Source organism: Scyliorhinus torazame, chromosome 4, assembly GCF_047496885.1.
Source record: "Scyliorhinus torazame isolate Kashiwa2021f chromosome 4, sScyTor2.1, whole genome shotgun sequence".
NCBI classification, from domain to species: domain Eukaryota; kingdom Metazoa; phylum Chordata; class Chondrichthyes; order Carcharhiniformes; family Scyliorhinidae; genus Scyliorhinus; species Scyliorhinus torazame.
This window is the reverse complement of record NC_092710.1, coordinates 327,230,046-327,244,657: the sequence shown is the minus strand read 5'-3', so window position 1 is coordinate 327,244,657 and position 14,612 is coordinate 327,230,046. Positions and strand designations below refer to the sequence as shown.

At 49.6% G+C, this 14,612-nt stretch overlaps 1 protein-coding gene across 1 annotated transcript in view; it reads left to right on the top strand.

The window, feature by feature from the left end:
* LOC140411126 (uncharacterized) overlaps positions 1-14,612 on the top strand; it is a 48,006-nt gene that overhangs the window by 26,686 nt on the left and 6,708 nt on the right. Inside the window, exon 3 of the mRNA XM_072500187.1 lies at positions 13,553-13,727. Coding sequence (XP_072356288.1) covers positions 13,553-13,727 — 175 coding nt within the window. The remainder of the gene's footprint in view (positions 1-13,552; positions 13,728-14,612) is intronic.

Below are 14,612 nucleotides of genomic sequence, written 5' to 3'. Positions count from 1 at the left end.
GGTGCTAGCCTGCCCTGTCCCCAATCACCTGGGGCTCCTCAATGGCCTGGGAGACCCCCAGCTACTGGTAAGACTGGTCCGCGTTGTGCAGACCAGGACTAAACGGTGCCCTGGCGAGGTCTCTCCGGCACAGCTGGTAGGTGCCATGATATGCAGACACACACATAATGATATACAGACAAGCAGCTAATGGACACAGAGAACAGGATATGACCAATAAGCAGGCCAGGAACTCAGGGGTGGGATCTGACTATAAAAGACACGAGGCACTCACACTCCGCCTCGTTCCACTGATGAACATCTAGAGAGTAAGTCAAGGGTGTTTATCATAGAATTTACAGTGCAGAAGGAGGCCATTCGGCCCATCGAGTCGGCACCAGCTCTTGGAAAGAGCACCCTGACCAAGGTCAACACCTCCACCCTATCCCCATAACCCAGTAACCCCACCTAACACTCAGGGCAATTCTGGACACTAAGGGCAATTTATCATGGCCAATCCACCTAACCTGCACATCTTTGGACTGTGGGAGGAAACCGGAGCATCCGGAGGAAACCCACGCAGACACGGGGAGAACGTGCAGACTCCGCATAGACAGTGACCCAAGCCGGAATTGAACCTGGGACCCTGGAGCTGTGAAACAATTGTGCTATCCACAATGCTACCGTGCTGCCCACGTGTTGTTACAATCTCACACCTCCACCACATGGCTAAGAGCTAGTCTGGTTCAGTCAGACAGAGTAACCTGAATCCGATCGGAGTGAGGACAGAGTGACTGCTGGGTAAGTAGTAAAGATTTAAATTGTTTGCGTGGGCCCATAACAGCTGATTGCTGTTATAGTGCAGAGCGCAGTGGTTGCTGAGTGAGTGCTTGCTGAGAAGGGGAGTAAATTTTTTTTTAAACTTACTGTTGGGAGTTTCCAGCTGAATCCGGTCGGAGTGAGGTCAGAGTGACTGCTGGATAAGTAGTAAAGATTTAAATTGTTTGCGCAGGCTCAGAACAGCTGATTGCTGTTCTCGTGTGGGGTGCAGTGGTTGCTGGTTAAGTGTTTTATTTTTACCTGTATTTAAGTTGGGCAGTTTCTAAACCCTAGACACTACACTTGTAGTGTCCCCCACCTTCCACCTCCTAGAAATCAGGGAGGGTTAGCTAACCTAAGGGGTAGAGTGAATAACAGGTAAGCTCTTTCTTTCTTTTTCTATCTAGAGGGGATGGCAGGGAAGGCAGTGCAGTGTTCCTCCTGCAGAATGTTTGAAGTGAGGGAGGCCGTCAGTGTCCCTGCTGATTTCATCTGTGGGAAGTGCACCCATCTCCAGCTCCTCAGAAACCGCGTTAGGGAACTGGAGCTGGATGAACTTCGGATCATTCGGGAGGCAGAGGTGGTCATAGATAGTTGCTTCAGGGATATAGTTACTCCGAAGAATCAAGCTAGATGGGTGATGGTGAGAGGGGCTGGGAGGAAGCAGTCAGTGCAGGGATCCTCTGTGGTCGTTCCCCTCAGTAACAAGTATACCGTTTTGGATACTGTTGAGGGGGACGACCTACCAGGGGTAAGCCATGGTGAACGGATCTCCAGCACTGAGTCAGTCCCTATGGCTCAGAAGGGAAGGAGGGAGAGCAGGAGAGCAATAGTCATTGGGGACTCGATAGTTAGAGGGACAGGTGGACGGTTCTGTGGCAGCAAAAGAGATTCATGGATGGTATGTTGCCTCCCTGGTGCCAGGGTCCGTGACGTCTTGGACCGTGTTTTCAGAATCCTTAAAGGGGAGGGGGAGCAGTCACAAGTCGTGGTACACATCGGTACCAACGACATAGGTAAGAGAAGGGACGGGGATTTAAAACAGGAATTTAGGGAGCTAAGATGCAAGCTAAGAGCCAAGACAAACCATGTTGTCATCTCTGGTTTGTTGCCGGTGCCACGTGCTAGTGAGGTGAGGAACAGGGAGAGAGTGCAGATAAACACGTGGCTGCAGGGATGGTTTAGGAGGGAGGGTTTCAGTGACGTGGATAATTGGAGCACATTCTGGGGAAGATGGGACCTGTACAGACAGGACGCTTTGCACCGATATCCTGGGAGGGAAATTTGCTACGGCTCTTCGGGGGGGTTTAAACTACTTTGTCAGGAGGCTGGGAAAACGAGCTGTAGTCCAGAAGCCAGTGTTGAGAGTAGTGAGGTACTGAGGAGGATATCAAGGTCGCAGGAGTGTACCGGCAGGCAGAAAGATGGGTTGAAGTGTGTCTACTTCAATGCAAGGAGCATCTGGAATAAGATAGGTGAACTTGGAGAGTGGATTGGTACTTGGAACTACGATGTTGTGGCCATTACGGAGACATGGGTAGAACAGGGACAGGAATGGTTGTTGGAAGTTCCAGGGTATAGATGTTTCAGTACGAGCAGGGAAGATGGTAAACGAGGTGGAGGAGTAGCATTGTTAATCAAGGATAGTTTAACGGCTGCAGAAAGGCAGTTTGAAGGGGATCTGCCGACTGAGGTAATATGGGCCGAAGTTAGAAATAGGAAAGGAGCGGTCACATTGTTAGGAGTTTTCTATAGGCCCCCAAATAGTAATAGAGATGTGGAGGAAGAAATTGCAAAACAGATTATGGATAGGTGTGGAGGTCTCAGGGTAGTTGTCATGGGTGACTTTAACTTTCCAAATATTGATTAGAACCTCTATAGGTCGAACAGTTCGGATGGGGCAGTTTTTGTACAGTGTGTGCAAGAGGGTTTCCTAACACAATATGTGGATAGGCCGACAAGATGGGGGGCCACATTGGATTTGGTACTGGGTAATGAACCGGGCCAAGTGTTAGATTTGTTTGTGGGAGAGCACTTTGGAGATAGTGACCACAATTCGTTGTCTTTCACTATTACAATGGAGAGGGATAGGCCAATACGGCAGGGCAAGGTTTATAATTGGGGGTGGGGTAATTATGATGCGATTAGGCAAGAATTAGGGAGCATAAGATGGGAACAGAAACTGTGAGGGAAAGGCACAAATGAAAAGTGGAGCTTGTTCAAGGAACAAATACTGCGTGTCCTTGATAGGTATGCCCCTGTCAGGCAAAGAGGTGATGGCCGTGTGAGGGAACCATGGTTCACAAAAGAGGTTGAATGTCTTGTCAAGAGGAAAATGGAAGCATATGTAATGATGAGAAAACAAGGTTCAGTTGGGTCGCTTGAGGGTTACAAGGTAGCAAGGAATGAGCTAAAAAAAAGGCTTAGGAGAGCTAGGTGGGGGCATGAGAAGTCCTTGGTGGGTCGGATCAAGGAAAACCCCAAGGCTTTTTACTCTTATGTCAGAAATAAAAGAATGACCAGGGTGAGGGTAGGGCCGGTCAAGGACAGAAGTGGAAACTTGTGCATGGAGTCAGAAGAAATAGGAGAGGCGTTGAATGAATACTTTTCTTCAGTGTTCACAAAGGAGAGGGGTCACGTTTTTGAGGATAAGATTGTGATTCAGGTGGGTAGGCTGGAGGAAGTAGATGTTCTGAGGAAGGATGTATTAGCAATTTTGAAAAACCTGAGGGCTGACAAGTCCCCTGGGCCAGATGGGATATATCCAAGGAGTCTTTGGGAGGCAAGGGATGAGATTGCAGAGCCTTTGGCTTTCATCTTTGGGTCCTCGCTGTCCACGGGGATAGTGCCTGTAGAGGGTGCCATCTCTGCTACTCCACTACTGGGCCGATATCTGGGGTTTGAGTATCTGTGTGTGTCTCTCTCCAGCTGGCACTGAAACTTCAGAGGCCAGGGGATGCCGCACTGGGACACCTCCGCGGGAGAGAGCACTGAATCAAGCCTGCCGTTTGTCCCTAACCGGAAGCCTGAGGCTTATATCACACAGATATCCAGACCCCTACCAATGCCCAGGTGATTCTCTCTCTTGCCGGTGGTGCAACACCCACCCGGTTCCTACTTCGCTGGAGTAGCTTTCCCAAGAGAGAGAATAGGACACTGCTGTTTATTACCTAACCAGCAGCCTGTCCTGAGTCAATCGCTCAAGATGACCCTAGATTCTTGAACCCGGAATTAAGGTGAGGAATATCTTAACAATGACTTGGTCAGAGACCGCTGGTGAGAGATTGAAGAATTTAAACGACTCCAATTATCAGCAAATCAAGGTTTATTGCAAAACCCAGGTCAAAATCATCAAACAGAAGAAATTATAATAAAATCTTAAACTCTAACACAAACTAAGTCTATTCAGAAAGTACTATAACGGACACAACGAAAAATCTTATTGTTACACAGTTTTAGCAATGACACAGAACACAAATCAAGTCCCCTTCCCCAAAGCCTCAACCACTATCAAAGTCAAGGGAGTTTCGCAAGCTGCTGCAGGGTACTTACAGTCACAGGCTGCAGAGGTCAAGTCAAAGGTGGAGAGGTCAAGCCAAGAGCCCCTCAATCGAAACACAGCCCCTTTTATATCCGTTTTACCTGGCCTTTTCCTGTGTTCGGCCAGCCCCTTTTGCATTGAATTGGTAAGGTTTAAAGTTCCCGCTGGTCCCGCCCCCTTTGAGCCGGTCAGAGCTGTCGACTTCCGGGTTTTCCTCCTCCTTTGCGTTGTATCAGTCCAAGTTTAAAGTTCCCGCTGGTCCCGCCCCCTTTGAGCCGGTCAGAGCTGTTTGCTTCCGGGTTTTCCTCGCAGGTCCGCTCCTTCCAGCCAGGCAGACCTGCCGCGATTTGAATTTGGCGCCGACTCCGCCCCCTCCTTCCAGTGAGTTCCTGCCGGTGGCTTCTGTCAAGATTGGAGTACCTCCCCCAGGTCCGCCTCCAACTTGGTTTTTTCTACCGCTTATCTTCAAGGGGCTTTTCCAGCGCAATATACTGAGCCCAGACAGTCTGCTTTTTGGGATAACAAGGTTAAGCTCTCTTGTGAAGATTTTCAGTCTTCCAGCTGCTCCGGAGATGGCTGCTATTCTCACCTCGCTATGTTGATGGGGTGTTAATTGGATTCTGCTCTGGTGGAGGCCAGGTCATTTACATCTGCATGGGGCTATGACCATCCCATTGTCCTGCTTGCAGGCAGGCCCCCTGTGTATTCCCGTGCCCCTTTGTCTGTGTTTTGATCTTATCTCGTTGTCTGGCTCCTTCTTCCTTGTAGCTCCGAGGGGGGGGTTTGTAAATACCTATGCCCCTACTCAGCTCAGCGGACCAAGCCTGCTGGGAAATCTGGTTACGTTCTCTTGGCTGAAAAGTCAGTTTACAGTCTCTGGGTTTTATTCTTGGGCAGTCCAAAAAGGGCCGAATTGCCCGAAAACCTTACATGCCAGAGGACTGAAGAGTGGCGAATGTTGTTCCTCTGTTCAAGAAAGGGAATAGGAATGACCCTGGTAATTATAGGCCAGTTAGTCTTACTTCGGTGGTCGGTAAGATAATGGAAAAGGTCCTGAAGAATAGGATTTATGACCATTTGGAAAGATGCAGCTTAGTCCGGGATAGTCAACACGGATTTGTGAAGGGTAGGTCTTGCCTCACAAATTTAATTAAATCTTTGAGGAGGTAACTAAGTGTGTAGATGAAGGTAGAGCAGTTGATGTTGTATACATGGATTTTTGTAAGGCGTTTGATCAGGTTTCCCATGGTCGGCTCATGAAGAAAGTAAGGAGGTGTGGGATAGAGGGAAATTTGGCCAATTGGATAAGTAACTGGCTATCACATAGAAGATAGAGGGTGGTGGTGGATGGAAAATGTTCAGACTGGAGACCAGTTACCAGCGGTGTACCACGGGGATCAGTGCTGGGTCCTCTGCTATTTGTGATTTTTATCAATGACTTGGAGGAGGGGATTGAAGGGTGGGTCAGTAAATTTGCTGATGACACCAAGATTGGTGGAGTAGTGGATGAGGTGGAGGGCTGTTGTAGGCTGCAAAGAGATATTGATAGGATGCAGAGCTGGGCTGGAAAATGGCAGATGGAGTTTAACCCTGATAAGTGCAAGGTGATTCATTTTGGTAGAAAAAATGTGAATGCAGATGGCAGGGTTCTGATGAATGTGGAGGAACAGAGAGATCTTGGGGTTCATGTCCACAGATCTCTGAAGGTTGCCACTCAAGTGGATAGAGCTGTGAAGAAGGCTTATCGTGTGTTAGCGTTTATTAACAGAGGGCTTGAGTTTAAGAGCTGCGGGGTTATGCTGCAACTGTACATGACCCTGGTGAGACCATATTTGGAGTATTGTGCGCAGTTCTGGTCACCTCATTATAGGAAGAATGTGGAAGCATTGGAAAGGGTGCAAAGGAGATTTACCAGGCTGCTGCCTGGTTTGCTGGATAGGTCTTATGAGGAAAGGTTGAGGAAGCTAGGGCTTTTCTCTTTGGAGCGGAGGAGGATGAGAGGTGACTTAATAGAGGTTTCTAAGATAATGAGGGGGATAGATAGAGTGGACGTTCAGAGACTATTTTCTCGGGTGGATGTAGCCGTTACAAGGGGGCATAACTATGAGGTTCATGGTGGGAGATATAGGAGGGATGTCCGAGGTAGGTTCTTTACTCAGAGAGTAGTTAGGGTGTGGAATGAACTGCCTGCTGTGATAGTGGAGTCGGACACGTTAGGAACTTTCAAGCGGTTATTGGATAGGCACATGGAGCACACCAGAATGACAGGGAGTGGGATAGCGTGATCTTGGTTTCGGACAATGCTCGGCACATTGAGGGCCGAAGGGCCTGTTCTGTGCTGTACTGTTCTATGTTCTAATGTGCAGATTCCCAAGTGATAGGTTATTGATTTATTGATTCATTGATTTATTTGATGTCTTCAGGTACTGATTGAGTGCACAGCGAGTGAATGGAAGTATTCAAAAGGTCATGACAGTGAAAAGATAGTCATTGTTTCAGATAATGAATAAACTATTCAACTTTGGAGTCATGTCTGCAAAAATTCAGATGTTGATTCAACGAATATTTCATATAATGAATAGACCATTACAGTGCATTTAGCAATCAGAATGTATCAAATAATCAGTTACAGCAATGTTGATGGCTAGCCGTGACGTGAGAATCCCATTCTCGTAAGGTCATGCACGTATTCACTCAATTAACTTTGATGGACATGAGTAAATTTTAAGTAATGGCCAATGTTTGATTCATAAATCATCCTCTAAGTAACAGATATCTATTTGAGCAAATCAGGAGGTCTCAGCTGAGAATTATAAACCAATGAGAGTAAATGATCCATTAGACTATAGATAAGGATTCCCTTAAACGTAAGATCTCCTGGTTAAGGGTTCATTTCTGAATTTCTGCCTTCCTGAATTCTTGAATCATCTATCCGTTTGTTTGTGTTTAAAATGATTTCTTTATGCTTTTATGATTAATGCGTCCCTTTGCCATGTATTTGACCAACTTATATACTGTTTAACATTTTGTTTCTAAGTTTTAGTTTAGTTTTCATGCAAGTGTACTGAAGTGAATAATTAGCAATAAAGTTGTATCAACCACACAATTGACTTATTAGAAGATAGAGTCAGAGATCCAACATCAAGGTTCCTGAGGCTTTGGGATTCAATCTCATCACCTCGGGAACCTTGAGCGAGTGCCGTTTGGCACTGGTCCCCACAGACGGGGACAAACGGAACGGCGCTCATGTTGGTCTCCAAGGGGATTGGAGGCCCCCAGCTGCATGCCCTTTGGGCAGGATGGTGCCCTGGCACTGCTGATACAACCTGGGTACCCTGGCACTACCAGCCTGTCACCCTAGCAGTGCCACCTGGGTACCAGCCTAGCACAGCCAAGGTGCCCATGTGGCACTGCCATGTGGCAGGGGTACTACCAGGGTGCCAGGTTGGCACTACCAAGGTGCCAAGCTGGTATTTATTGCATGTAGCGAATGGACCGGTGTTGCCCTAGTGGGTTATGGGGCGCGAGGTGGGGGGGTGGGGGGTGCGGGGGACCCTCCCATATTGCATTTGGGCTGGGGATTTTGGGGGGGGCTCCAAGATCGGGACGCCATTTAAAAAAAGTTGTCCCGAGGTCTTGCTAAAACGGGGAGTTCAGGCAGGTGGAGCTCCCCGCTGGAAAAATGCAGGGCTATGTGTAGCCTCGGCCGTGCGTTCCCCATTTAGGCTCCTTATTCAACACTAATAGCGTTGAATAGCCATGTGAATCTCGGCACGATGAGTGTCAGGAAACCCCTGTCTAAATGCGCTCGCGAGGGGACTTTGTTCCTTTTTGAGAAGTTCTCACCACAGGGCTCTTCTTTCTTCATTGAGAGATTGTTATACCCGGGTGGTCGCTGCCAGCGATCTGTTCACCAGCATATATATATACCTTATTTCTCAAGGAGGTGTGTGACTCGGTTCCTGCATTCCTGCATGGAGCAAGTCACCAAATTGGATTGGATTCGTTTATTGTCACGTGTACCGAAGTTCAGTGAAAAGTACTTGTCTGCGAGCAGCTCAAACATATCATTTAGTACATAAAGTTACTGTGAAAATAAAATAAAATAAAGAAAATACATAATAGGGAAACACAATGTACACAATGTAAATACACAGACACCGGCATCAGGTGAAGCATCCAGGAGTGTAGTGTTAATCAGGTCAGTCCATTAGAGGGTTGTTTAGGAGTCTGGTAACAGCGGGGAAGAAGCTGTTTTTGAATCTGTTCGTGTGTGTTCTCAGACTTTTGTATCTCCTGCCCGATCGAAGAAGTTGGAAGAGTGAGTCAGCCGGGCGGGAGGGGTCTTTGATTATGCTGCCTGCTTTCCCCAGGCAGCAGGAGGTGTAGATAGAGTCAATGGATGGGAGGCAGGTTTGTGTGATGGACTGGCCTGGATTCATGACTCTCTGAAGTTTCTTGCTGTCTTGGGCCGAACAGTTGCCATATCAGGCTGTGGTGCAGCCAGATAGGATGTTTTCTATGTTGCATCTGTAATAGCTGGGAAGAGGCAGTGTGGACATACCGAATTTCCATAGTGTCCTGAGGAAGTATAGGTGCTGTTGTGCTTTCTTGGTGGTAGCGTCTACGTGGGTGGACCAGGACAGATTTTTGGTGATGTGCACACCCAGAAATTTGAAGCTCTCAGCCATCTCCACCTCGGCCCCGTTGATGCAGACAGGGGTGTGTACAGCACTTTGCTTCCTGAAGTAAATGACCAGCTCTTTAGTTTTGCTGACATTGAGGGAGAGATTGTTGTCGCTACACCACTCCACTAGGTTCTCTATCTCCCTCCTGTATTCTGACTCGTCGTTGTTCTAGGTCCGACCCACTATGGTCGGATCGTCAGCAAACTTGCAGATGGAGTTGGAACCAAATTTTGCAACGCAGTCGTGTGTATATAGGAAGTACAGTAGGGGGCTAAGTACACAGCCTTACGGGGCCCCAGTATTGAAGACTATCGTTAAGGAGGTGTTGTTGTTTGTTCTTGTGGTCTGTGGGTCAAAAAGTCGAGGATCCAGTTGCAGAGTGAGGAGCCAAGTCCTCGGTTTTGGAGCTTTGATATGAGCTTGGCTGGGATTATGGTGTTGAAAGCAGAGCTGTAGTCAATGATTAGGAGTCTGATGTAGGAGTAATTGTTGTCGAGATGCTCCAGGGATGAGTGTAGGGCTAGGGAGATGGTGTCTGCTGTGGACCGGTTGCAGCGGTCTGCGAATTGCAGTGGATCTGGGCGTTCTGGGAGTGTGGAGTTGATGGGCTTCATGACCAACCTCTCGAAGCACTTCATTATGACTGAAGTCAGGGCCACTGGACGGTAGTCATTGAGGCACGTTGCCTGGTTCATCTTTGGCACCGGTGTGATGGTGGATTCTTGAAGCAGGTGGGGACCTCGGAGTGGAGTCGGGACAGGTTAAAGATGTCCGCGAACACATCTGCCAGCTGGTCCGTGCAGGCTCTGAGTGCACGGCCAGGGATCCCGTCCCAACCTGTCGCCTTCCAAGGGTTCACTTTCAGGAAGGCCGATCTGACTTTGGAAGCTGTGACGGTGGGTATGGGTGAATTGTGGACTGCTGGGGCACTCAACAGCGGATTGATGGTTTCCTGCTCGAACCGAGCATAGAATGTACTGAGTTCACCGGGGAGGGTGCACTGCTGCTGGAGATACTGCTCGACTTCGCTTTGTGGCTCGTTATGTTGTTTGGGCCTTGCCACAACCGACGAGAGTCATGCTAGTCTGTGACTCTAGCTTGGTCTGATATTCTCTCTTGGCATCCCGGAGGGCTTTGCTGAGGTCGTACCTGGATTTCCTGTATAGGTCAGGGTCGCCTGACTAGAACGTCTCAGACCTGTCCTTCAGGAGGGAGTCAATCTCCCGATTAAATCATGGTTTCCGGTTGGGGAACATATGTACTATATTCTTTGGCATGCAGTCGTCCACATATTTGCTGATGAAGTCTGTTACGGTGGTGGCATACTCATTTAGGTTAATCGCTAAGTTCTTAAATATGGATCAGTACACCGTCTCCAAGCAGTCATGTAGGAGCTTTTCTGTTTCCTCGGACCAGCACTGCACGACCTTCGTAGCCGGATTCTCCCGCTTAACTTTCTGCTTGTATGCCTGGAGAAGGAGCACCGCCTTATGGTCCATGGTCTGCTTTTTCAAAGTGTGGTCTGGGGATGGAACATTGGCGCCCTTGATTTTTGAGTAGCAGTGGTCAAGAGTGTTGTCGCTCCTGGTGGGACAGGAGATGAGCTGGTGGAATTTTGGCAGTACACTCTTGAGGTTGGCCTTGTTGAAGCCCCCGGCCACAATGAACAAGGCCTCCAGGTGTTCTGTTTCATTGTTGTTTATAACTGTGTGTAATTCATCCAGCGCCTTCTTCACATCTGCCTCGCGTGGGATGTTGACCACTCTGATAATGGCTGAAATGAACTCACGTGGAAGTTAGTATGGGCGGCACTTCATGCTCAGGTATCCCAGGGGAGCAGTAGGTTGCCAGGGTCGCCACATCCAAGCACCAGGAGGAGTTGATGAGGAGGCAAGCCCCTCCACCCTTCGCTTTGCCTGATGATGCCGTGCGGTCCGCCCGGTGAATTGAGAAGCCTTCAGGTTGTATGGCACAGTCCGGTGAGGCGGGGGTGAGCCATGTCTCTGTGAAACAGAGCACACAGCAGTCTCTTACTTCCCTCTGAGAGGTAAGTCTGGTGTGAAGTTCGTCCAGCTTGTTTTCGATCGCTTGGATGTTTGCCAGGTGTATGCTGGGAAGAGGAGTCTTGAAACCGCGTTCCTTCAGTCCCAAATCCTAACATTTCAGCAGAAACAATCTCATTATTCCAGTTAATCAGGTTATCTCCTGCTCTTTATCTTGTCAGATAAGGAGAACGATTCTCCGGAAAGATTTCAAAGTTAATTTGTGGCAGGTTTTTCAAGGAGTTTCCCGTCGGCTCTGCTGGTGACTTCCCCACCGCTATTCAATGACATAGTCATTTTTGGGGGCCTGGGATGTTTCTCACTGGTTTAGCCCACACTATTGGCCTGATTTTCCGACCTCACTACCCTCTCGCTCAAGCGAGATGAGGCCGATGAGTAGTGGGAGAGGACAAAAACAAGAACCGTGTCAGGCAGCAAACAGGGCGGGATTCTCTGTCCACATCTGCCCAATGACTGGAGAATCCTGCCCAAGGTCAATGGACTTCTCCATTGTCAGTGGCTCGCTTGCGGCGTTCCTGTGGGAAGGGCTCACAGTTTGTGATGCAACCGGCCCGCTCTCATAGGCAAAATCGGTGGCAGTGCCAAGGTGCCAGCTTGGCAGTGCCAAAGTGCCCGTGTTCCAGAGGAAAAGCCAGGGTGCCACCCTGCATTGACCTTGACCACCCAGTGGTGTCCGATGGCCCAGCAGACCCCCCGGGTGCTGTTCCGCCTGGTCCACGTTTGTCTGTACCAGTGCTGAAAGGTGCCCCGCTGTTGACTCACTGGGGGTGGCTGGAGCATCGAGGGAGGCCGGTGGATGCTACATAGGTTCGCCGAAGCCAGTACACTGACACCGCCTCCTGTGGGCCGGATACGGACTTCGATGCCTCGCGGAACTTGGATGAATCCCACGAGACGTGAAGACTGCCGGGAAGCCCGCGAGAGAGCTCACCCGGCATTCTCCGGATGCACCACGCACAAGGAAGAGCCGGTGGATCACCACCTCGGAGTGCAATTCCCCCAATTCTCTTCATGCCGGGCGGATGCGGTGAATCTGGTGGGAGCCCAAATGTCGAACACCCGCTGGTGTAAAATTACGTTGTCATTCTCCCAATGGCGGGTTAATGGCGGCTTGGTCATCCCGCTGGCAGGTGGCGTTATTGTCAGATACATTCATTTGCATCCCGCCAGTATTCCACCAGGCTTTCCAATCTTGCATCACATGAGTGGGAAATCACATTGTCGTCAAATGTCGAGTGATTAAAGCTGGCATGAACAAGATGGCCCTCAGTACACCGGAGATTTTGAGGTGAATGGAACACTGCCAGAGTGCTGCACTGCTCCTGATGCACTGTTCACCACTCTGCCGGGGCAGACCAGTTCCTGCCCTCCAACTCCATGCCGAGCTGGTCTCCACGGACAGCACCGTGCTGCTGGACCCATGGACACTCCTGTGGCACCGTTTCCGGTTCAGTACTGTGCCTGGGCTTGGTGAGTACAGGGGCCTCCTTCACCCCCGCCCCTCCCCCTTCCACCAGTGCCACACACCAGTGTCTATCTGGACAACTCTGTGCTGTGGGACTCATGCAGCCACCACAACAAAGGTCCAAAGTTTGACCAAGGGTGGAGCGAGGCGAGTTATGGGGAGGGGGGGGGGTTCTGATGGCTTGACGAAGACTACTGAGGCGGGTTTAGCACAGTGGGCAAAACAGCTAGCTTGTAATGCAGAACAAGGCAGCAACACGGGTTCAATTCCCGTACCAGCCTCCCCGAACAGGCGCCGGAATGTGGCGACTAGGGGGTTTTCACAGTAACTTCATTGAAGCCTACTTGTGAGTGATTATTATTATTATTACTACTACAAGAAGGGCAATGTGGAAAGAAGGTTGTGTAAGGGCTGAGGTGGTCGGGCGAGGCTCACGATTTCAATCAGAGGGGCAAGGAGGTGGATGAATAAAATGATCAATGGAAGGCAGAGCGAAGACCAAGGGAAGGGGGAGCCTGATAAGCTCACAAACAATGGGGTCAAAGGGATACCACACAATTTACTGGCAGGCGATGCACAAAGATGCCAGAGGCTGTGGGTGGAGATCCATGTGGGGCATGGGCACCTCACAGGTGATGGGCTCGGGGGAGGGTGGTTGAATTGAGGAACAGACTTTCTCTTGAGGCTGCTGGACTTTTCCAACTGTGTTGTGAACATGCTGCACAGTCTGGTGAAGAGAGGTGGGCTGCAGAGAGTGATATGAGTCTGCTGGACTGATATTTAAATATGGTGTCGGGAGGCACACTACGAGTGTGATCATGCTGGTCACATGCTGCGCTACATCCTGGCTACTTGTTCATTTGCATATTCCCCTAAAGTGATATCACAACCTTTCCACATCTCAGCAAAGTCACCCTGACCCCTCACCTGGAACCTCTGACTCCCCATCAGTTGATCACCTAGTCAAATGCTGTAACAGATGTTTCTCTGTCTGCAGGTACCGTTGTTCCTGTCTCCGGCCCTTGGGGAGTTTATGGATACTTGGAAAATGGCAAAATACAACAGAGATTCAGAGTATTTGTCCTGATAGTGCCTGAAGTCATCAATCCGCCTGAACCGACAGATCCAACAATTAAAATAATAACTGAATCTCCTGTTTGGTTCTATACCAGGTGAGTTTAGTGACTGATATATTGTAATTGATATTTTTTATTTCCATCAGCTCTTGTATCAACATCATTCAACCCGGGGCAGAATTCTCCCATTTTGAGACTAAGGGTACAATCTTCCAGCCTCGTTACACTCTCGCTCAAGCGAAATTAGGCCAGTGAATAGCGGGAGAGGCCAGTGAATAGCGGGAGAGGTGGAAAACGAGATCTGCGCCGGGCACCAAACAGTTCGCAAGGCACCCGGTCCGCTCCAGAAGGCAAAATCGGGATCTCGCTGTAGCATGGCGAGAAACCAATTATCACCACTTAAGCCACAGATCCATACAATTAATTAGAGCCACTCATTATCCAATGGCCTCCTGTCATTCAGCGGCCTCCCCAGCAAGTGCTGACGCTGGGGCCGATTAGTACTCCTTTTGAAAAGCGTGAACCTGACGAAAGGGCTTCTTTGGGGAGCCGAGGAGGTGAGTAATCATCTTTGCTCACAGGTAAAGAGCCATGGGGTGCTGGGCTTTCTGCCCCTGTGCTCGACGGGGGATATGGGACCCTCAGCTGGGGGTGGGGGGACCCTCGCAGGGGTGGGCCACCATGGGAGGGTGCGGTGGCACTTGGGGGGGCAAACAGGGGGCAACCGCTCGCTGCACCACCATGCCAACCCCTGGGCAACCCTTGTCCCTGCCCGTCTTCCCCACCAACCACCCACAACCCCCAGCTACTGCTGAGGCCTCTGGCTGCGCGGCTGAAGGATATTGCGAATAGGGAAGTGGCAATCCTGGTTAGGTGAGCCAAGTGGATTCCCAAAGGTGGGTGGGTGGGCCATGTAGCATGTGGGAGTCATTGTCTACATCCCAATTACATCTTGACGTCTGGACAGTGTGGAAGGAAAGA